This window comes from Lissotriton helveticus, chromosome 3_1 (genome assembly GCF_964261635.1).
Source record: "Lissotriton helveticus chromosome 3_1, aLisHel1.1, whole genome shotgun sequence".
Taxonomy (NCBI): Eukaryota; Metazoa; Chordata; class Amphibia; order Caudata; family Salamandridae; genus Lissotriton; species Lissotriton helveticus.
The window spans coordinates 813,332,391-813,357,980 of NC_136061.1; the positions used below are offsets into that span (position 1 = coordinate 813,332,391).

General features: G+C 41.9%; 1 protein-coding gene across 1 annotated transcript in view; it reads left to right on the forward strand.

Annotated features, from left to right (window-relative positions):
- VWCE (von Willebrand factor C and EGF domains) overlaps positions 1-25,590 on the forward strand; it is a 584,388-nt gene that overhangs the window by 537,026 nt on the left and 21,772 nt on the right. The window contains exons 18-21 of the mRNA XM_078681086.1: positions 7,608-7,693; positions 8,817-8,913; positions 18,735-18,817; positions 19,161-19,251. Coding sequence (XP_078537212.1) covers positions 7,608-7,693; positions 8,817-8,913; positions 18,735-18,817; positions 19,161-19,251 — 357 coding nt within the window. The remainder of the gene's footprint in view (positions 1-7,607; positions 7,694-8,816; positions 8,914-18,734; positions 18,818-19,160; positions 19,252-25,590) is intronic.

The following is a 25,590-nucleotide window of genomic DNA, read 5'->3' on the forward strand; positions in this document are numbered from 1 at the left end:
AGACATCATGGTCTGGTGCTGTTGCCCCATTATTTGTTCAGGTTTTGGTAAACGTTATCCAGGAAATGACTCACTGTCTGTCCCTTGCCGAAATATGGGCCCAGTAGTACTGACAAAAGATAGGGAGGATCTGTTTGTAACTTATTTCTTGTTTTAAGTATCTTATACATTCTTATCAAATCACTATTATTATGTTTTCACATTATGTGTTTTATACCATTGCGGATTTATCTTAATCATATTTTTTTTAATACGTGTTCATATAACCGTGGTTTTAAAAAAAGTCTAGATGGACGTGGAAATATATGAAAGCTTTTGTATTATGAATTTTCCAAATAATTTCTAATTGTAGATATATTTTGTCTTTTATGATTGCGACAATCGAAATAAAGACTATATTGATTGATTGATTGATTGGAGTTCAGTCTATAGAAAAGTTTACTTAAGACATTGAGTTCTACAAGGTGTACTAATCACATGTCATCCATGCTGGTAGACAGTATATTTTAATAGTAGTTGGTCTGGAGAAGCACAAACTCAGGATTTAGAACGTATTGTTTGGGTTTAGCTTTACTAATAAGAATGCATTTCTACCCAAATGAACCCTTTTTAGCAACATTAGGATCATGAAAGACAGTGGAAAAAACCATAACATTCTAACCTGTACAATGCAGTTTGCATGCAGCTCTTTGATGATAGTTCATAGGTCACTGTGCTATATTAGGATAGTAACTTATGAACTATCAAAAGGATCTCTGTGACAAAAGCAGTAGTACCACACTGAGCCTTCCACATAAAATAGAGTTCTGGGATCTGCATGGTACACGTTCTTTGTACCCATGCTCTACCTTTTGATGAGTCAAAGCTGCCCCTATACAAAACTCCAATCTCTCTCCGGCAGATATATTGATCACCTGAGTTATTTTGATATTGTTACTGTTTCCTTAAAACTGCTGGACTCTCAAGGAACTCAGCCGGAGTTGTTTTTAAACGCCTAAGCCGAGCAGTCCAGACTTACTGTTGGAAACAGTAGAGGTGTAGAAAACGTGTTTTGTATTTTAAAACATAGTGAATAATTCACAGTTAACTCAATGTCCAATCCAAGTTATCACTTTTAAGAAGAACATACATTTCCTTTATATATAGTAAAACAGGTTAGGTAGAACTATAATACACAAAACAGAAGGTGAAAGCACCTTCTGAAGTTAGGCTATGACCTCCCCAAATACTTCTATAGGTTTATAGATTTTATAATGTGGGACTCTATGACCTTTCCTTCTCTCCTTCCTTTTCTCCTATCCTCTCTTCTCTCTATTTTTCTCCTTTCATTCACTCCTATCATTTAAGGTCTTGCCTAGGCAGTGCATGCCTATCTCTTTGAGACATGCTGTAGATTCAATGTGGGCTTTGAGTACCTCCCATCTTTTCCACTGGTTCCTGTTACTGCCCTTCGTAAATGCCTACTTTTGTTTGGAGAATCCCATGGAGACAGCCCCTTTTATGTGTGTTCCTACTCTTTTTGTTAATAATGTTACTCTGTGTGCACTATTTTTTTGTTTTCCCTCTGCTCGTTTTTTTGGATTGAAGTTATTTTGGGCTTCACTCCAACACAGCATTTCTTTTATCAGCATGCCGCCGGGCGCCCTGCTTCATGTTTCATGAAGTGCACAGGCTGTGAAGTGAGCGCTGTGCTGATAAAAGAAAGGTATGCTACGCCTCCTCTTTTAGCATGTTACTGGTTTTTGGTTTAACTTTAAAATATTGCCTTTGCTTTCTACAGAATCTTTTTTAATCACACATTCTATAAGCGCTTCTTCTATCAACATGGAGCAGGGCACTGCACTTAATGTTTCATGAAGTGCAGCAGCGATGAAGCAAGCACTGTGCTGATAAAAGAAATGTGTGCAGTCACTTCATTTGCTTTGCCTCCTCTTTTAGAATTTTAGTGGTATTTGCTTTCTACACAGGGCTTTTTTAATTGCACATAATCCAGGGCAGCACAGGATCTGAATGTTCTGTAACATGCATCCTATTTCACATCAAACACCTGTCAGATGGAGACCTGGTTTATTGGTCCCGATGCGCCCTGACATTATCCCGTTCTACAGTGAAAGACTGGTCTTCCACAACTTGTTCTTGTTATGGTGAATTCAATTTAACTCAAAAACATGTTCCGATAGGCACTGTAGCACATTGCTGGTTTGCCTAGTTTCCCTTTATTTTGCAGGTCTCTTCAGTGGATAAACCAAGCAGTAGTCTCCCTCACAATTTGATCAACGTACGTTTGAAATGCTAGTGTGATTCGCCTGTATTCTCTCCACATGCAAGAAGCCTCTGCGACAGGGTCGAGTAATGACTTTGTTTCACAGCCAATATAAATTGTGCAACGCGGGTTTGTCTTTTTTTTTTCTTCAGAAAGTTTTCTGCAAACAGCCACAGCAATAGGTCATGTGAAATGGAAAAAATGATGGGGAGGTGTTAATAAATCAGTACATACAGCTGATACGTTCCCGGTGCTTCTACACAGCATGCACATCACCTTCTCCTGAATCCTTTTCTGAAATGCTTTCACATTATAATCAAGCCACAGTAAAACATTGTGTGCACATTTCAGAAACGCCTCTTACTGGTTACGAGGATTGAATGATTCAGAGATTCGTCTGTTCAATGGTAACTAAAACAGCAGTGATTCCCAAAGCTTGTGATAAAAAATAGCTGTAATTGTTGAGGTCTTTATTGGTACACAAAGCGTTGTTGAGACTTACATATTACACACACAAATGCAAACAACACACACAGTTAGACAGACAAACATATCACATGTAAATATACACAAGATGTCAAATATTTACAATGACTTTGATGATGTCATTATCGGCTATTGAGTTGCTTCCAGCGTGCACATGACAGGAGCTATAAAGTATATACTCAAATTGTAAATAAGGTCCATTGCTATGGGGGCAGGGGCTTCAGCACTAGGACCGCGTACTGTGCCAATCGTGTCTTCTCTATCTGCTTGCGATCTTCCGAGTATGTGATTTTTCACCTACAACCGCTCCTCTGTTACACAGCAGCAAAATGTAAACAAATGGCTGTATGTATTTCTAGTTTTCATCTGCTTGACTATTCGCCCCCAGGAAGGCCCTCAAATAATTGATGTAGCATGTTTTTTTATTTACATCCAACACTTCTTTGAGGTGCCTGTGCCTTTCAATCTTGTTTATTTTAATTAAACATTAAACAGCGACAGCCCATCTCCTCCCCTGGCCATGGAGTCTGCATCCCCTCTCCCTCCTGCTGGTTCAGTGCTCTGCGAAGGTTTGACTGCAAGGAATAAGCATGATGTCTTCCCAAAAAATACTTTTGACAAATGCACATGCGCTACCTTTCAGATAGACCAATATCAAGGTTAACATTGACACTTTCTTTACTTTTCCTCACCTTTCCAAACTTAAATGTCAGCCCTTTCTGTTACATTACATCGCATCCATACCTAGACTGCATATTTGAATGGTAGCACGATCTGTTGTTTATTGGCGCTTTTATAGTAAGCGCTACATTTGTCTGATCTGATTTGTTAACTTGAAGGCATTAGAGGAGAAAAAAAGACTGAACTAGTTCCCATAGGATTTGAATCTCAAGACATGGCGTTTTGAATGACTCCAACAGAGCTGCTCACACCCACCCCTCATGCGCCTTGAGACCCTAACGGGTGAGTAGTGCGCTTTACAAAACCTTGGTTGATTTATTGATTGATTGTAGTCTGTAGATGGCATTAATAGATCTGCAGTGCAGTGTTAGTGCCTAGCCCGCCAAGGTGTCTTTCTAGACAGTTGCAACAAACAAAGACTGCAAGGGTTCTCTAACTCCCCACCCCTAAAAGACTTATCTGCTGGATTTTGGCCAGAATGGGAAGATGATAGTTTTTTTTTCTCATTCTATCCCGGATTAATTGTAAACATTGTGCCCTTACCCCTTTCTAGCTACCTGTTGCTTGCCCCTCCCATCCTCATGTCCCGCCCTTATTTACCGGTGAAAAGGAGGCCCCCCACCTCCCTCCAGCCAGAGTTCTTCATTCACATGGAGGGGTACATTACACGGGTTGCGTCCCCATGTCTGAAAAGAGAGTCCCTGGGCTGTCAAGGGGTCTCTTTATCCTCTCGACGTCATCTGTGGAAGGCTCACATAATCACTCTTGACTTGAGATAGGACCACGCCTCCTGGAGTGTTGAGGCGCTACATGAATGCTCCCATTGAGCCCAGGATAGTGGGAAGGCCGCCTTCTGGCTGCATCCAGCCTCCTTTTTCCGGGGGCCTGCTCTGGCTGCATGGGCCAGGCCTGGCCAGGGGTGCTCACAGAACGTATCTATCGCCGGCTTGTTTTTTGTGTTGTTTACACCTTTTCCCATTAATGTCGACTTGCTCCAACTAGGGACCACAGGGGGTTTCTTACATTTCCAACCATCTTCGGCTTTTCCATCCAATGTTCTTACCACAAACACATATTACTCTTTTCTCCTGAATTAGTTTGCAGGTAAACTCATGCAATCTTTGTGCTACAATATCATGTCTGATGTGACACAAATTCTGCGCTCCCACCCTGAACGTCCCTCACACACACACACACTGTGCCCTACACTTCTGCAGCCTTTACCCTGTTGCACTGTCTTTAGTTTGACAGACACAATCGCCCTACAGTTGGGTAAGACATCAGAACTGGCTGAATGTGTCACACAATGCCACAACATCCCAATCTATGTCGCATAAATCCACTACACACAACTCATTTTAACATCTCATAATAACATGCCACACAATTCTACTACACACACTGCTCTGCTGCATATCATTTCCTTCCGTGCCACATAATTACAAACCAATACATTAAACTCCACAGTATTCAACTCCGCTCCAAGACATTGAATTCCACTTCACTTAATACCGCTACGCTCTCCCCTTCTTTCTCTCTTTCTCACACACTCTTTCTGCTCCTCTGTCTGGAGTTCATTCACTTTTCATGCAAAAACTACCTTTCCCTATCTAGTTTCTTTTCTATCTATTCTGTGCAGCTCTCACCCTTATCTATTCACCATGCCACAAAATTCCACTACACAAATGCACTTCACACCACACAATTCCACCCCACATAATTCCACAACTAAAAATTCCAATTCATCCAACATAATTGCACTCCAAATCGCATACATCCACTACACTCCAAACCAAAACTCATGTGTAAAAGACATTGTCATTTACTAATCCAATAGCTCTAACTCTCACAAATGCGAGACCAATTGAACTTCCTTTGCTTCTTCTTCTCATTCTCTTGTTTTCTCCTCTCCTTCTCTTCCTCTCTTTTTCGCCTTTCTTTGTCTTGTTCTTTCAGACTTTCTAATATTTCTCCTTTCATTCTCTCCTTTCTCTGTTCCGCCTTTTCTTTTCCTCCTTTCCTTCTTTATTTTGTCTCCTCTACTTAATCTCATTTCATTCTCTTCTTTATCTAATTTCCATCTTTTTTGAGAAATGTTTTTATTGATTTTTCATGAAGAACAAACAGTGCTGCAATAGTATATAAAGACAGCTAGTGTACATTACAGTTTAAGGCAAACAATACATCTTATACAAACATACAGGGTATTGATATTAACAAACAACCCTGCACCAATCAGTGGTATACAAGCAGAGTAAGGGGTGAACAAAAAGAATCAGTTCAATTATCCAGTAGCAGCATCCTATATACAGTCAGGTCCAAGGTCAGAAGATCTGCTCAGAGAAGCGCCCAAATGTCTTTAAGCCTGAGGGGGGAGGTTGTAGAGAGGCATAGACTTCACTGGTCATATCCCAATACTGCATATCTTTGAACCAATCATCAGAAGTGAGCAGTGCACTACTTCCCCATAATAGAACTACACGTCTTTTAGCTAAATGTAGGGCAATAGCTGTGAATCATCTAAGTCCAGGGCTCAAGGGTTTAACATACCCCAGGAGTGCCATAAGAGGAATGGGAATTGATAGCATGTTCTAACATAGAAGAAATTAGAGCAGATATGGTGATCCAATAGGTCTGAACAATAGTGCAGGTCCAGCCAGTGGAGATGTACAAAGTCGGCATGGTCAGGTGCGCATTGGGCGCAGTGATGCAATTGCATGGGGTCGTAATGCGCCTGGGCCTTGGGAGTAGTGTATGCCCTATGCAAGTACTTATAATGCAGGAGTTTGTGTCTACTGTTTGGGGGATACTCGCTTTGTTTATATACAGTAGTAGGACCATGGTCTATCTGCCATAGGACAACCCAGGTTGCACCCCCATGCCGCGTGTGACGTGAGTACACAGGCAGGTTTGAGTGCGAGGCAAGAGTGATAAAGATGGGACATCAACTTTAAACTGAATTGTAGGAAAGCACATGCACTAGAGTGCTGTGAAAATGAGCTCCCAAGTCCAGAATATAAGCTAACAAAACCTTGTGTGAAATAGGGCTTGGCGAAATTTTAATCTATAGGATTCCGCGGAGCTAAATGAAAACTCTGCAAGATTCTGCTGAGTTCTCCGAGCAGGCAAAATTTGGCATATTGCACTGCTTGCTATAAAATCAGCATGAACAGCACCATGTAATGCACCAGAAGCAACTGCTTCTTTCTGCCACTCACATAGATTTTGTACTCGAGCAGCAGCTTTCTCAACGCGAACGGTTACGACCTGTCTCGACTGCCGGCGTTAAGAAATTTCGCCCGGAGGCGTTCCAGCACCTAAAGACTGCGCATGGGGAGGCAAATTCTCTCTTGCACTCACCAACTTGATGAGCACTGCGGGAGCAAAAAACTCCAGCCACAATGTGGTTGGTGGAGTTTTGCCAGAACTGGGCGAGTGGGCAAAACTCTGCTAACTCAGCCAGCGGAGCTTAATTTTCGCCCACCCCAAGCGTGATACAGCATACAAGTCACTTGTAAAATGGGGGCAAGTGATGGAAATTATATGGTGGGTAAATAAATTACAAGCATCAATTGGATTTCTAAGAAAAAGCTATTGGTAATACTAATTCTGTTTACTAGCACCACAAAATCAGTACGGCAAAGTACACACCAGCAATATCTTTCAGTTGATTGATTTGTTAATTTTTTTCTGCTTAGCATTGTCATTATAACAAAGCATATAACATTTTAAATGTTATTCTAGGTAGTTTCCATAAACTCTTTGCCTGTAGTCATTATTGATGGGCTGTCACACTTGTTTTCTCCATGATTGGGGAGCCAAGAGTTACAGATAACAGTCTCCACCATCATGGAGTCTGGTTTCACAGACTTCTGTTTTAACGTTTAGGAAGATGTGTAGCAGATTATGGACGGGGGAGTGTATGACAATAAGTAGGGGCCTTCACCACTGCGGAAGCTGGAATGACTGCAGTGTCAACATATGGGGGCCTAGGAAGCCACAGTTTAGTCTCCGCCATGTGAATCCCGGGGAAACAGAATGCAAGAGTGTATGTGGAGGACATACCACAGACCCGAAGTGTGTAAATTACAATCCTTTTTGCTATTAGAACATGATGCAATCTCCAGAAAGAGAACAGTCAACTAAGAACCCTATTCACTCTTCTTTCTTTGTCCAGGATGTCCTGTTGATGACAATGGCATTGAGTTTCCTATCGGGCAGATCTGGTCCCCTGGAGATCCCTGTGAAATCTGTATCTGTCAGGTGAGTTACTAGGTCCTCCTAAACACAGATAAATGAGCGTAGTAACTATTCTATTAAGAGTTTGAGATCGTGACTAGGTCAGTAGCACCCTAGAAAGGAATACAAAACAATTTGATAATGTTGCCTGCCACAGTGCAAGGAACTAAAAGACAACACAGGTGAAATTGAGTCTACAGATGATTGGGAATAGAGGAGATTGAAAGTAAGTTCAAGAAAATGATGTTTGGAAAATTTAGAGTCTTGAAGACAAAGGAAACTAGGTAAAACCATAACAAAAACTTCACACAAGGAACATTGTACTGGAGTAGAATAATGGGGCATCAAATTACAAGTGAATCCCCGATGATAGAGTCATAGCTGGGGTTTCAAAAAGATAGTGTACTAAGAATTGGAGCTCTTTGAAAGTAGTTGTGAAATGTAGGTTCACAATGAAGCCCTGTCTGAGTCCTCAGGATCCATTTAGAAATGTAAGGGAATTGAATAAACAAAACTGCATAGACTGTGGGCTAATAACCCACTTAGGAGCCTGTGGGGTAATGGACACCTGGGGCCATATTACACAAAGTGCCCTGGGGGCGCAACAAGCGTTTATGCCCACGTTGCGCGCCCCAGGGTTCTTTGGTATTACAGAAGGGGACGCAGACACTTGTGCGGACCGTTCTGTAATACCGATAGCGCACATAAAGCACCAGTGCTATCTTCAGCGGGCGTTCCCTCATTTGCATGGGGGCATACCCAATGCAAATGAGGGAATCCCTTTGTCTTTGTGCCCACGCCGTATTACAGACAGGGGATGCAGAGGTAAAGAAGCTCTCAGGAGGCTAACTGGCAGTGCGCCATTTAGAAGGTGGCGGACTGCCAGTGCGCCCCCTGAGAACAGCCCTCTGGAGGAGGGGAAAGGGGGGTCCTATGAACCCCCCAGACATCCCCTTGCGGCGGGTGCAGTCACATCTTTCAGGTTGTAAAGTACAGGTTTCAAAAGAGAGAGCATCTGTTCCTAGGGTGGGAGTTAATGAATCATGAGTGACTTCAAGAGGAGGGTGAGTGTTGTCACTGAGGGTTAATATTAATGGTGGCTGGTGATTTGATTGTATCATACACCTCTAATTTGTTTTGGTTTCAGGCAGACAGTTCTGTGGCTTGTAAGAGAACGGACTGCGTGGAGACTTGTCCACATCCAATTCTAGTGCCAGGCCAGTGCTGCCCAGACTGCTCAGCAGGTAATTCAACTTCAGGCAAAGACAGCCAGCAAGTGTGTGAGGTTATCAGCTGTGTTTTGCATCGCCAGGGGTACTACATGTGAGGAACGGCTACCAAGAGATAAGCACTCATTTCAGTCTCTCCCAAGTCTGAAAAACATAGATTGGCAAATTAAAAAAAACAAACATCAAAATGAGCCTGTGAAAATATATTAAAGGTTTCTGGCCTTCCATGTTTAGTTTTTGGCATGTCAGTATTTTGCAGTTAAAACATTTAATTGTTTTTAGTTTCAAGAAAGATGCTTCAAAGTCATGGTAATGTATTCAAAGAATAATACCTTAATTAATATTTCACTGTTCATGATTCTTTAAAACCATTATAATCATGAATAAAACATATTTGTTTTAGAATCGCATATCATTTTCACTATTTTCGTTGTGTGAAAACTAATATAAAGCTAAAAACAACAGTTAATCTAAAAACATGTACAACATCCTTTGGTCCAGACTTATTAGGGCTTTGTGCCAGTGCTAGAGTAATTCAAAGGGGGTAAAATGATACATGCTCTTATTATCCATCCCTGACAGTGATGCCCTTTTTACAGCGCCAAAGCGCTTTGCGCAGTATTGTGTCAAGTGAGCATTATTGGTGGGGGTTCAACACAAACACCCAATTTTTAACACAATACCTAATCTACTAAGATAGTCAAAAACGAATGCCTACTTGATGCAGGTGCAAACAAAGTAAAATGTGATCGCTTCTTAACAAAAAAAGAAAAGATGCACTGCATGTGTGTCACACCCAATGCGTGGGACCCTTCTGAGTTTTTCTACGCACATGAATTTGTAACGGAAATGGTATGCCTCCAGTACAAATCTTATGCTAGTCAACAAATAACAACCTCTCAACCTCTGCTTTATGCTGTGCATCGTGCAAGGAAGGTTTGTTTGAGTACATAGAACAATTAGGGGAAAGGAAAGGATAGGATACATCATAATAATGTGTCAGCCATATCCTCCCAAGATACTAGCTAATATCACAAAACCTGGCACAATATAACTGGTGCACTGGGAACAGATACCAAGAGAACCAAGGGTGGGTGACCCATGGTCTTCCCTATAAAGGACCAGGGCCCTCATTCTCTGAAGTGACATGCTGCATCACTCAGTCTCTCATCACTTTTGAAACATCCAGTTCACATGGTGGGCTTTTCCTGCAGCTCTTTTTTGAGGAAGAGAGAATAATGTGCCGCTATTCAAAGAGGAAGTCTAGCGCAACAACGAGTAAAGGGAGAGTGAAAGATATTTGTGTGAGTTTCAATTATTCCCTTCCTATCTTATGGTTAAAAAGACTTGTGCTGGAAGGACTGTTTAACATGTTGAACATGTGTCTGCCCTCTCGGTGAGGTTCGTTTTGGTCTAGATCATTTGTCAGAATAGAGATTAGTGATTCCCTTGTAGTCCCAAACACTCACCTGTTGATTTAGGGTGTCAGTTAAATAAGGTGTGTGAGGGAAAAATAGAAAAGAGGTACACCTGGTGTATCCCGAAAGACGATCCGTTTGGCTGTAAAAGAATTGGTACATTCAACACTAGGTACTTCTGACAGGTTTGTTATGTCCATTTGGGAGTCAACTTGCATCGTCTTTTTCATGTATTTCGGAATTTAAACACAAAGAAACGTGCTTGTAGTCACTTCACACATTACCCAAAACACAGATGCACCATATCACAATTACCCAGCCACCCAGTGGTGCATATTGGCTGTAGCATCAACAACATGTGTTCACCATTCTTGGCCGTGTAATGAGTCTGCTGGCTGTGATCAGTGTTTTTATTGCTTTTGGTAGAGGAGACACAGTGGAAAATTAAAATAATGACTTTGTGATGCGACCCACGTATTATTCTCAAGTGGGCCATTCTCTCAAATAGCCTATCCTCTACTTCTCTGCACTCACCCCTGTCACAGCTAATCTTTCTGTCCACAAAGCACTGATCCAACCCAGTGGTAAAGGGGGAGGCCATAGGCATTTATGCTGCCCAGCGTATTCCCACAACATCATTACCCCGCTGTCCATACATAACAACATAAAACCGATAATGTACAATATCATTTTGAATTGATGTTCATGCTCAACAGTGCTAATTTTTGGACACAGGTGAAATTGTTCCACCATAACCCCCAATATTTGTGCATGTACATCTGTCCCCATAAAGTTTAGTTTTTGATTTTATTGAACCTCAGTGTTCCTTAGATGAGGAGTGTATCAAGAGTTGGAGCGCGCTGACTTATTTCTCTTCAAAAACTTTCATTTTATCTGGCACATTGAACTTTAAGGTCCCATAATAGGGAATCCCATATGTGTATATTAGTCAGAAATCAGAAACCAGTAGCAAATTGTTACTGACTACAGTCGTAATACTTGTCTTGTTCCAGAATTATTTGCCGTAATTGATCTTCGGTCTTCAATCTCCACTTGCACCCAGTATTCAGCCTGTGATTTTACTTCTACTTCCATTGAACAAAGCAAGGGTGCTTCCCATCCACTTGAAATTTTGCCAACATCTCTACCTGCTACTTGCCCGGCAGCATGTCCAACAACCATGGCTATTCTTCCTGTGATAGACCTTCCACCAGCATCGGCTCCATACGTTGTTGTATTGACTGACGTGCCTAGACTCTTAGTAACCAACATGGAAACTACTAGAGGTTTAATAAATAAATCTATTAATTGGCTGAATAACGACGTTACAGGTAGATGGGATACTTCAAGAGACATTTTGATGGCCAGGCGGGTGAGCGACATTGGGGTCAGAGGCTTACGGAAAAATGGAGATGTTATTGATGTAAATTTCCGCTCGCCAAAGGTAGTCCAGGAAATACTGTACAAAGCTAGAATGGGAATGGTCAAAAATAGTTCCATCAAGATAGTCCCCTTGGCTTCTTTTATCAGCACTTGGAGAGACAACCAGGAACCTCTGGTAGTCTGCTTATCAGGGACTCTGCTCCATCTGGACCCCCACATTTGCTTGGAAGAAATTGATTGACGGTTTGGGGAGGTGCCTGCCTACCCGGTTTTGAAGGAGGCGGTCTGATCACTTGTCAGCCCAGTTCTTGTTACCCAAACACCATCCCCATCTCGATTTAATTCCGTACTCCTGGTGTCAGGCTTAGAGGAGATGAGCAGGGTTTCTTGTAATCCCACTCATATTGTATTAATGAATAATATTCTACCTCACAACTATCCATGGGTAGATCCTCGTATCGGGACCAGCTTGATGGATTCTGCTAATTTAACTTCCGTTTATCATTTGTCCCCCAGTTCCCAACTGTCTCCCCCCCTGCTGGGTTAAGCGTAAGCTTAGGCAATGACAAAGGTCATATTGAAAACGTCTGTCTGAGAATCCTAAATTGGAATATAGCGGGTATAGCCTCTAAGATCGGTCTGGAGGGATGCCGTTCATTTATTATGACCTATGATATAGATTTTATGCAAAAAACGTGGGGTGTAAGGATATTGTATTGGATGGATTTATGTGTTTTAGCCTGCCCGCTATTCCTTCCATATCAAGCAGATCTAAGGGGGCTTGTCTGCTTGGTTTAAAGTGGAAATTGCTGAATTGTTCAGTTATCACAGGAGCATGGGGAGGCGCAGGCTTTCTGTCTGTCCTGGAAAAAACTTTTAAGCTGTACCTGGTAAATTTTTATAATAATAATTTTACATCTAAAGGTAATTTCCAAGGGATTTTTGGGGTGATTGATATGCTAGCAGAGAGAGAGGCCCGAGCAGATCGTCCTTTTAAGTTGTTGGTGGCGGGGGACTTTAATGTCAAACTGCGGCTCTCATTACCTCTCTCCCCGACCACCTTTGAGCTAGTCGCCTCCGAGCCAGATCATAATGTGATGGACGCGAGGGGACGGGTTCTATTTACCCTCCTATTAGAAAGAGGTATTGTAAATAAGGTGCCCAAATTGACTAACCACTATATTCCCACCTTTACTAGATGTGGCACAGGAAGCACTACCGACTACGTATTTGTCTCCTGGAGTATGTTTTCTCTGATTAATGACTGTGAGGTACTTATACAGCCTTATAGTGATCACAATCCTATCTCTGCCAGGATAGTGTTACCTTATAGGGAACAGAAGCCTAAGCCTGTATCCACCCTGACACTATCCACTAAAGATGCTGGGCGTAGGGTGGTTTGGTGCATAGCAAACATGAATAGTATTATGTCACAGGTAATCCCGATTATTTCTGCACTGGTGTTTAGTTGTAATTGTTTCCCATGCGTGCCATTTCGCATTTTACCAGGGTTTGCAACCCTGCTAGATAAAGTTAAACATCTATTTTCTAAACCTATTTCCCAGTCCTGTAATCGGGTTCACTCCTGGTTTGACAAGGCTTGTAGAGAGGCTAATAATACCCAACGCAGGGCCCCAAAACAAAATCCCAGAGACCAAACTATGATCAGGGAAGGCTGGAAGATGTATAAGCTTGCCACAAAAGAAAGAAAGAAAGCTGGCATTGAAGAAGGAGAAGTGGGACTTAATGGTTGGGTCTTGTCTCTCAAAAGATCCTCAGGCCTTTTGGAAGGCTGTACGGTCAGTTCTATCTCCCACCCTGCCAGCCGACAAAGTAACTGTCCACATACCTCCTGAGTCTTGGATGACTCATTATGCTGGCCTTTACTCCATTGACTTTGCTGTAAAGGATGCCCCACCATTGTTGAATTTAACATGCCAAAATCTTGTTTTTTATGAAGGGGAAGTATGGAAAGCAATTGTCAACAGTAAAGGAAAAGAAGGCACAGAGCCCAGATGAAATTCATCTGGATTTGTTTAAGGAAGACCCAGCATTCTGGTCCCCGGTACTTACCGCTGTATTTAATTCAGTTTGCAGCGAGGGTGTTCCAAAATCCAGGCGTACATCTGTGATAGTGCCTGTTTTCAAAAAAGGTGATGTGCATGATCCCAGATGTTATCGACCAATATCTCTTTTGGACTCCTCGGCCAAAGTAATTGGAAGAGTTGTGCTAGACCGCCTCCTGGACTGGATAAATGCTTATCATATCCTAGCTCTAACCCAGTACGGGTTTAGGAAGGGCCTAGGTACGATCGAACAGTTCCTTAATCTGCACCTCATCTTGGCTAAATATAAATATGCGAAGGGCACCTCTACTCATCTAGCATTTATGGTTTTGACCAGCTCTTTCGATTATGTCTCGCGCATTAAGCTATGGGACATTTTAGTAAACATGGGTGTCGATGCAGATCTGGTCTCCTTTCTGAGGCTTCTCATCACGATCTTTCTGTCTCAGTGAGGTATGGTAATGATGCAGAATGCTCAGAACAGTTTAGCATTAAGCGTGGGGTGTGCCAAGGATGTGTTCTCGCCCCAATCTTATTTCTCCTTTATACTAACGATTTGGAGAAAACTCTAGTTACGGTTGCACTGACATGCCACAAGTTGAGAAAAAAGCTGTGCCAGCACTTCTTTATGCGGATGACGCAGTCCTTAAGGCAAGGACTGTGATCGGCCTAAAAAAAACATTTCCAGCTATGCCAACTTTATGAAGGACTTGGGGCCTGATCCAAACTACAAGAAAACTTTTGTCATGATTTGTGGCCCCAAAAATACTAAGTCCTGTAGCCTGAATATAGAGAGTAAAAAGCTGCAAAAGGGTTAGTTCCTTCCCATACTTAGGCCTGGATTTTGATAAAGGCTGTACATGGCATACTTCCATAAATAACAGAATAATAAGATTCACATACGCAGTTGGCACTACTTATTCACTTGCTATGTCCATAGTTAAAAAGCCCATAGCCCCAATTTGAGAGATTTACAAGCACAAATGTATTCCGATTTTAACATATGGTATGGGGATCTGGGGTTGCAGGGACGTTTTTGCTATGCAGCTGGAGAGGAATAGATTTTGCCATAGAGTTTTAGGACTTCCCCCTTCCTCGTCGCATTTTCCCCTCCATTTGGAGCTAGGTCTGGAGTATGTCCAAGATACCAAAAATGCTGCACCTCTAGCTACCTGATGTTCTATCTGGACAAATGAAGAGGCTGATTTTAATCGGGCAATTATTAGAGACTGTTTAAGCTGTACTCATGGTCTTTGTATCCCCTGGCTCCAAAACATTAAAACCGGCCTTACGGAACTTGGTTACTCCTCTTTGTTTGAGCACCCAGTTCTAAGTGGCAAAAGGTATCGACATAGGGTTTTGGTGGGCTTTCAAAAACATAAAGCATCGTCTACGGAACTGTACGAAGTAGCCAACCCCGCTGTCGGGTATTATTGCCTTATACATGTACCTCCCTTTATTGCCCCGTATTTACTATATGTAAATAATGTGCACGAAAGGAATTTGTTGACTAGATTCAGGATGGGGTCGGTTTCGGTGGTTGGTATGCTTTCCCTTGGGTCAGTATTCTTCGGAATCTATTACTATCTGCCCTTATGATGAATATTCGAGTCAAACCATTTTAAATTTTGTCTTTTTTTGTCAGTTTTATCTTCTATTTACCAGGACATTTTTTAATACCACTTTTGCACAGACACAAATTTACCAAGTGCAATGCCATGATGTTTGCTTTGCTGTTGGGAGCTTTTTGAAGTGTATTTTAGCAAAGAGAAAAAGCATGCTGTTTTAATTCCAATGCACTTTACCATTCTCCCATATGGATTGTTTCTGTTTTGCTGCTAAAATGTCCACCCCTGCTTCTAACTCCTCTATAGGATTGATTATTATTATTCATGTATTATTGGTTATTTATTTGCTGCTATTGATGGCTGCTGTTGTGTTTTGCACTATTAGATAATATCTGCTGCTACTTAGGAACCCAATCGCTTTGCATTGTCACTTTAGTTCCGGGAAAAATTACAGTATGTGCTGGCTATTTTACTCTTTTTAAATGGAAAATGAGTTTTGTATTGTTGAGACGTGTATGATTTTATATACGATGTTTTTAACATGGTGTATCTTTTATGACCTGTCTTCGGAAGGATGAATAAAGAAAGAATTGATGGAGTGATTGCCTTAATTGTGTTAGTATTTTGTCTAAAAGAAGCAAAAGTTCTTACTGCTCCGAACTTTCCCTAATTGGTTTATATACATTTACCACCTGACTACTTCTTGCTAGTCATCGCTGCTGAGCAGGGAACAAATAACTTCTCGGCAGCACTGCAATAGGGCCATTGTAACAAATGTATAACCTAGAATTGCATCTCTTTGACACAATGATGCATTTGAAAGAAAGGGACATCAGTCAATAATCTGTCATTTTAACCCCTATTGATCACAACAAACAAATTACGTAAACATTGCTTACCTCTTTATTTTTTATTTTGCATTGAAATAACAGCAGAAGGGGCCCTCCATAAAACATTCAACCATCCATATGTTTCTAACCACACGCCCCTGCTGAGTTAGGTTGCAATTGAAATCTCAAGTCTAAATCAATTGGCTTTCATGATATATATATATATATATTGTGAATTACCTCTGCAAAATTTGTAGTAACTCCGTTAATAATGCCCGCTATTTGGCCATAACCAGGCAAGCATATAGATTATTCACCAATATGTTTTCAGAATCATGAAATGGGCTTGTTTCACAATAATAGCAACTGAGTGATTGAAGTGGACTCAGAAAGCTTTAACCACTATAATTTACATTTGTGTTTATAAAGGTTATGAGACTTCTTAAAGATGTGTCTCTCTTCTGATGTTTACCAGCCAGGATGACATTTGCATTCAAGTTCATCACCTGGTACTGTAGCAAGAGGTGTTGCACTGACGCGGTAACATAGCACCATCACTCACACCTGATTCTATTATATAAAGTATCTTGGAAGTTTGAGATCGGAACCAATGTTTAACAAAGAAATTATCCTTTCACATTCTGCACACTCTATAGAAACAATGTCAAACCCTGCATTGTTATAAGTCACTGTCAATCCATAGGCAAAATCATATATAGATTTCCATGTCATGCTTAATTATCCGGAATTCACATATACCCCAAGATTCAATATGTCATTCACTAGGTCAAACCTGTGTGGACAAAATGTGTGTGCACAATCACTACATTTGCAGATCCATGCCCACTACATAATAATAGAAAAGTGAATGATCACCAGTCTGCACTATCAATGACTGCAAATGATTCAAGTTTAGTTAATTGACATTCAAGCATATATAAGTGCCAGGTGCTTCCACACTGGCACAATGGCATTGCATATGTGGAATACCTACCACGCAGGTTTTAAAGCAAAAATGTCCACAATCAACCAAGTTTTCAGGTTGCAATTATTGTTCTGGAAAACAGTAATCCTGGAGGGTTGCTGCCTCTATATGATCTTTGTGGACTTAAAATCGGCTTTCGATTTAGGTCCCAGGGAGAAATTATGGGTTATTCTATTAGATTTTGTAGTGCCCCCATACTCATGCCACATTCTGAAAAGATTGCATGAACATAACTTCGCCCAAAATCAGGTTTGGGAAGCACGGAGAGCTCACTGATCGCATACCTATAGAGAGAGGTGTGCATTCTGGCTCCGACACTTTTTTGTATTTTTATCAATGGCTTAGTGGGGGCCCTGACAGCAGGAGGGGATATAGATGCTCCTAAGTTAGTGGGCCGCAAGATATCTGCCTTGAAGCTCGTAGATGATACCCTCCTGCTGTCGAGGTCACCGATGGGCATACAAAGGGCTTTGGACATCTTCCACTCATTTTGCATGAATAGGGGCCTGAAAATGAACACTCAGAAAACCAAATATATGGCTTTCAATGCAGGGCACTCAAAACAACCCAATCCCCAATTAGATGGGGAATTTATAGAGAAAGTCCCTGTATGTGAATACTTGGGAATGTCTCTAAATGAGAAAATGGAGTGGGGTGTTCAAATTAAGAAGATTTTTTTAAACTGCAATATAGCTTAGAACCTATCATGGACGATATACAGCCGTTTCTTGCGAAAAAACTTTATTTGCAGTTTAGGCATGGTGCATTTCCCTTACGTGCCGTCACTTATAAGTGGAGGAGGGGGGCAGCTCCACAAAAGATTGTCCGACCTGCAATAATTGTACCGAGACTGACCTACATGTACTGTTTTTTTTGTCCAGCATAAAAGTATGTAAGAGATCGCTGGTTACGACAGCTATGTAGGAATCTTGGAACTTCCTAGCATTGTTCACAGGCTTTTAAGATCCTAAAATATGATAGTAGTATGCCTATTGCATATTCAGTGTCCCGCTATCTATTTTCAATGTGGTGTGTACGCCAAGCAGTTTTAAAGAAAGAGCAAGTCCGACTAACTCACCCTACTTCCCCACTATGACCCAAGATTCCGCCTTTTTAATACATGATTTTATATAGAATGATTGAGATACTTGTATTTGTTTTAGGATATTTATTATATCTTACAATTTTTTATCGATCAAATATCTTAATGTGTATGCTTAATTTTAATGTTGAAAAAGCTGTATTGGTTGCACTTTATTTTCATATGTTATTAGGCCGAAATAAAGTATCCCTTGAACTTGATATGTGGAAACAGGCGGTCAATTGATGAGTCCATCTACTGCCAGTACTTACCTAGAGAGATAGATTGCACATTAGCAGTATTTATTGTTTGGGTCTGGTACGTTGAGTCTTCAGACTGTGACCAGAATATATCTGGTCTTGTCCCTAAATCTTGTCGCTTATTCTCCAATAGTGACTGAGCTACATATTGTTTTAGTTTCTGCCATGGGTTCGGGCTGCGTAGATTATGATAGCTGACCTGCACTGGAACAGTAAGGATCCCCTTCTTTCTTGTCTTTTATCAGGGTGCTCTTATGGTCGCACAGTTGTTCAGAACAATGAGAGCTTTCCATCACTCTTCGACCCCTGCTTGACCTGCATCTGCCTGGTAAGTAGGCATTGCCATGCTGTCTCTTCCTGGAGGTTGAAGCTAATTATAGCATCACAAGCCTTACACTTAAAGAGAGACTGGTATCTATTGAGAATTGTAGTTCTATATTTTCCCTTTGGTTGACTGCTGTTTTTATGATTGGGCCACCTTTTTATGGTTGGCCTACTTCAATATAAGAGCATTAATTGTGCTGGGCTATGTCATCAGTTTCTTCCCAGTGATACCCAATATGGATATTTGGAGAACAGTGTTAGATGTATCCCACTGCTGTGCGAAATGTAGGTTTTTCTAAGTTAGCAGTAGAATTGACCTTTTCCATTCTCCTGTCTTTTTGCTGCAGTTCGGCTCTGTAGCATGTTCACCCCTTGAGTGCACAGTTAGCTGCACGTACCCATTCCATGCAGAGGGGGAGTGCTGTCCTGTATGCAGAGGTAATTGTCACTGTTGCCCCTATTTTATATGTAAGTATTTAAGCTGTATTTTTAAATATGAAGCAATTTACATCTGCCTTATAAATGCTACTTCTTCCCTGTATTTAGGTGTAGGTGGTCAATTTAGGTATTGGCAGGACTTCTGCAAAGAATCTGCTGTCAGAAATCTTTAGCCACTACAACAGGACTGTGGCTGATGGCTAAAGCCATTCACCACCAGCTATATTGTGCCATAAGGCCTGCCATATTTTGGGTGGGCTTTTAGACACAGAATTTTCCTGTCTGGGTCTGCCATGCAGGTGGCCGTGGAGGTCAACAATAAGAAATTTTTAAAAATGCCCAATTTGTAGGGAGAAAATTCACTGCCCATAGGGGACATTTGTTTTGTATAGATCTCTTTATTGAATGGAGCTAAACAAAAGAACAAGAGAAAATACACAGTACACAGTTTGGCATAAAAAAGAACATAGGAGAACAGCATCCAGGAACCTTCCGTCCCAAACAAACGTTTCATTAGGTAACCGCCAAATCTGGACCCCAAGGTGGAGAACATCATGATTGGCACTTACAATGGCAGCACATATATCACCACGGTAGGCATTCCATTTTCCCCAGACTTTGGCCCATTTATTCAGACAGCCCCAACCTTCATAGACCACTCTCTCCGCCAGCATGCACCAATCCATATCTCACTCCCAGTCACACAAACGTGTGGCCGGCTCTGCCCTCTACATTCATGCAATGTTGCATTTTGCCACCATCGACACCATAGTCATTCTGATCTGCTTCATTTGGGTAAGGTCATTTGCATCCCAAATATTTAGTAGGCACCACTTTGCCGATACCTCTACTGTGTCCCCAAACTCAGTATTCAGACAAGTGACCACAGATTCCCACAAGGACTGAAGGACCGGGCAGCTCCCTGTTATGTGGAAAAACTTCTCCACTTGACCACATTGTCTGCTACATGGAGCAGTCTCTGCCCTACTCATCTTCACCATGGTAGTGCATTTTATTAAAACTTCTATGCAGGATTTTTTGTTGCACTAACCGAAACCTTGAATGTATAGCGACCTCTCTGAGAGACGCTAGAGCCTCAGGCCATTCAGCATCTCCAAGCCCCAAGATCCCTGTGCCAGTGCTCTCATGGGTGGGCCAGAGTATCAGGGGAATTGTTAATCAGTTTTTTTAAGTGACAGAGATTGCTTTCCTGGCCATATCGCTGTCTAATAATCTGTCTTCGAGTAGGGATAATTCAGAGGGATCCTTGCCTTAGACAAGGCATGACATATTTGAAGATAACGCAAGGTTTCAGTGGATGCCAATTGGTACTTACTCTGTAGTCGGCAAAGGATACCATCTCCCCCTGTTTCCAGAGGTCCTCAACCCTACACAAACCAATAAGGTCCCACTTGTCAAAGACTTGTTGTGTTGCAAGGGTACCTAGCTTTGCGTTGTCCCACCGGGGGGTGGCCCGTGTGATCTTGCCTCCTCAACCCAGAGCAGTCAGTGTGGTGTGCCATATGGTGAGGCTGACTGCGTTATGGCAAGGGAAGGTTGTGGAGCATCTATCCCCATAGATTGCCCTGTGGTATCCCCAAGGTCGCATAATATTTTTGCTCATTCAATAGGCCTGTTTATTTGCAGGAAGGTGGGCCCAGTGATTAATGGCGACAAGCTAGGCCACCCAAGTACACTTTGGAACATAAGGCAGGGCAGTTCTGCCCTCATACTAACCCCGGGTTTATTTATTTTTTAGCTATCCGAGCGAGGCCCATGACCCAGAGAAGGGTGCAAGTTACACTCTCAATTGCCTGGAAATAGGATGTTGGGACTGGATAGGGTGTGTTGTGGAGCACATATAAAAAAAGGAGTAATAAAGGCGGTGCTGGATGTCACTTTGCAGGCGTGTGGGCGGTGGCTCCAAGTTGTGCGCATGGAAAGTGGCTGCGTCTCCCATAATGTTGATCCTCAAGTAACAAAAACATTCTGAAACAACACAAGCCTCACAGCCAGAAGGCAGACGCAGTGCGCCACTATCAAGTTGATAGATAATGTACTTATGGTGGTTAATAGTATAACCAGAATACCAAAGAAATAGGGTAAGTGTGTGCCTTATCCTGTCAAGGGTAAAAACTGGGTCTGCGACATAGAACATGTAATCCGCATAGAGGCAGATCCTGCCCTCCCAGTCTGTAGACCACTGCAATCCCCTGATGAGGGGGTCCCCTTGAATCCAAGTGGCCAAGAGCTCCAAGACAAGACCGGGGTGAAAGTGTCGATTCTTGTCTCGTGCCACAGCAGAGTTGGAAAACGGGGGACATGCCTTCATTCACCATCACCTGGGCTGGGGGGTCAGTGTATAGGAGTCTTATCCAGTTCATGAAATGAGGGTTAAATTCCAATTTGCTCAAGGCTTCGAACATGTAGGGCCACTCAATCGTATTGAAGGCTATCTGTGCATCAAGTAATTGTACCAGGGCATTCTCTCGGAACTCCACGGCACGGCCTAGAACACAGTATAATCTCAGCAGGTTAATTGAGGTGTTCCTTTCTGGCATGAAGCCCAACTGGTCTAGCTGGATGAGTGTCTGACTCACCCGTATTAGGCAAGTGGCAAACAATTTCACAAACATTTTGACCTCTGTGTTCAGTAAAGAGATCGGCTGATAGAAGGGACACTCTTCCGGTGTCTTACCATCCTTGTATAAGAGCACTATACTGGCCAACCGCTGATCCCTACGCAAGATACCCATCTTACGACTGTCAAGGAACATGTGCATAAGATGTGGCGCAACCTGTCGCCTTCCGTAAGTTCTTGTTCTAAGAGGGTCCTATCTGAGCCTAAGACACTGGAGAGTTGGAGGCCGGCTAGCAATTCACAAAAATCCTCAGCTGTGGCAATGAGGGCAGGAGCGTATAGGTGAGAATAGTAGGTTGCAAAGGCATTGGCCACTCCCTGCCTGTCTCTGACTCAGTCTTCTACATCATTCAGGACATTTGTTTTTTGGGTTACAGAAACAAACCCTCATTTTACATGTTTGCTTTTGGAAAATCAAAGAAACCTTTCAAGGAGGACTGCCAATGATATAGTGGGGTAATATACGAGGCATTTTAGCTGAAAGTGCTTCCACGACCTCAATAGGAGTACTTCCAACAAAAATGCCTTGCCAAGATGGGAGAACATGCAATATGCTAAGTGGCTCACCACCATGGTGTTGGAAAAAGGATGTAAGGAGGTTAGTGGCCTGCAAACCCTAAATATGCTCATAAGTCTTCTGTGTATGGGAGAATCTACATTCTGTCCTGTATGCAAGAATACTTGTCACTGGAGAAGTGTTTTCAGTGGTACATTTGTTTGCTATTTTATACGTATGGCTGAATCTGCATGTTGGTATGGGGGCAGGATTACATGTCAGTTCTAATCTACATTCAGCATTAAGTCTGAGTGATATCCTTAGCACATCAATAAGTATCAGTGTTCTCATGTCCTCGAGGGTAAGTCCATAATTCCTTGAATTTAGCAGCGCGGTTTGCTGCTATTCTGTATTCAAGAGGTAGTATATTTGCTATTATGTCACTGCTCAGGCTACTCACTTCTGATGCCATGTTTTAAGCAAGGCAGCAAACTAGCCTCTGTCTTTTATTGTCATCTTTGTCCATGGTGGAGGTGTTACACTACTGCAAAAGAAAGAGTCCACCCAAACGAATCAAGAAATGGCCCACAAAGAGTCCACTGATTTAAATGCACAACATAGAGCTCACCAATAGCCGACGAACAGGCCACAGGGTAGTTAAAACTTCAAGTGTTAAATGTACAATATCTTTATTTTCTTTTTTATATTTTCTTTGCACACATTTTATCCAAGGTAATTGATAACATAATGCAAAAATTCATCAGTTCATAAAACATAGATCAATAAATACATATAATATAAAGACCCCACATCAACCTCTCATCATACATCTTCCATCTTCTCATCCAGTCATACACAAACATCCACTTCAACATCAGACACTATATGCAAATTCCTCAACGTAATCCCCAGAGTGACACATGAATAGGATCCTGCGGAGTCTTCTTAGCAAAATGCCAGAGAGTCCAGATCGATGTGGCAGGACCCCAAAACGTTACGCCAACGCGCGTTTCGGTGCAGGGCCCAGATCTACGGGCGCACCTTCATCAGGGCTCTCACGCCGAGGGAGTGGGGAAAACACAGCACATTTGTAATGCACCCGTGGCCAATCCGCTATAAATATTTCTTCCCCGGTGTATCCTTCATTTGTCTCACGAGAATCACAACTTCCTGCATCAGACGGCAAGGCACCGATTAGCCGTAAGGTTAAAAACACGGGGAGTGGTCACAATTCCAGGTACTCGGTCAGGGGAGTCGGGTAGGTATCCCGCACACAGCTGCAGATCCTACGTATTCTAGCATAGAATGGTGAAGATAAGACTCTCCTGTCGAACCGAGCCCTCACAGGAGGTCAGCGGGTTCCAAACAAGGTGTTTGCAGTCCTCTCACTTTTTTTCCTAGATTACAGTGTATGCTGTCCTGTTGCTTCCTATTACACTCAGATATGCATTTGTGTCTCCACCGTGGAAGAGGCACACTGTTCAAAACGTAGCAGATGCAAACCTAACACACTCAATGAGACTCCACTTCTAAATGTTGGCTAAGAAAATATCCATGTTGGAGTCAGGGTACTATATGACTTGACTGTATTTGTGAGTTGGGCGTGTATCATCTTCTCACAAGATACAGTCTTCCTTTTCCATTAACACCCTAAAACTGGCTTTGTACATGCTGGCCATCTCAAAGTGTTATAGTTTGTATCTGGGCAAATAGCCCCTACATTGTGCATGCTCAGGTTGTGATCACCTATGAAATGATCACAGTTGCAGTACGCTCTTCTCTCAGATTTCCACACTCCTCATTTCAAGCTACTACCTATTGTCTTGGTTCTACCATAATCTCATCAACTTCTTTATTAAAAGTGAAGTTAGCACACCACTCCCAAACTTAATTTGAATAAAGTTTTTGACTGTTTTTGACTTTTTATATAATACTGTACAACCATGTTAAGTGGTTTTTTATTTTTTTATTTTTTTCTTTATCTGTGATAATGTGTTAGATTGTAACCCAATTGGGAGGTAAATAAATTCTTATGATCATTTTTAACGACAAAAAACTTTTTCTGTTTGGTATATTCAAGTGCGTTTTTAAGTTCATTAAGTTGGAGTACAGTGCTTCACCTAGTAGGTAAATCTGCCCCCTATATATAATGGTATAGAATATTATCCCTTTCAAACCAGACCACTTCCATAAGTACTAAAAACAGCTATCTGCTGTCTTGCTAGACAGGGATTTCCAAATTTTTCTACTGTTCCAACCCCTCTCCCTGTTCAAAATATCAGGGGTACCTCCTATTTGTTTTGCTCAGTCTTTGTACATGCTGGCCATCTCAAAGTGTTATAGTTTGTATCTGGGCAAATAGCCCCTACATTGTGCATGCTCAGGTTGTGATCACCTATGAAATGATCACAGTTTCAGTACGCTCTTCTCTCAGATTTCCACACTCCTCATTTCAAGCTACTACCTATTGTCTTGGTTCTACCATAATCTCATCAACTTCTTTATTAAAAGTGAAGTTAGCACACCACTCCCAAACTTAATTTGAATAAAGTTTTTTTTTCCTTTACAAAGAACCTCAAGTGTTCCTCAAAAGTAGACTCATTTTGGATAGTCTTCATCGGAGAATCTAGGTTAAAATTAAAGAAGTGTGACTCATGCCCTCTAATAGGCAATTCCTCTCAGACAGCCTAACAACAAATCCCTCAACAACGAATGGTAAATGGATGACCTCTGATCTATTAGATTTCAGACCAAAGCACTAGATACTCCAATTATGTTTTCACCTTGTACAGCGCTCGCTTGTAGCAAATGCAGTCGCAGAAAGTCATTCTGTTTGTGGACACCTTTATTTTGGAAAAACATCCTACGCCTTTCAAATGCTCCGGCCTGAAGCATAATTGGTTAGAGGCCATCCATCTACCACTCATTGCTTTACCAGACAGGGTCTTCTAGTCATCGTCACACAAATAATAAATGCATGCTAAATGCCCACCACAAAGAGAAACACCCTCATAATGCCCTGAAAAAGTTGTAAACGTACTCTGAAGAGTCCATTTTCAGGCCATGGCTGCGTTGTGGACGTCAATCAATTTGGATGACATACTCACCAGAGGTCCAACAGCTCTATCATAAACATCAGCCGAAAACTAACTTTCTCTTGGTATGGGCATTATGCCCGTCGGCAAACACTACAGGAGCTATT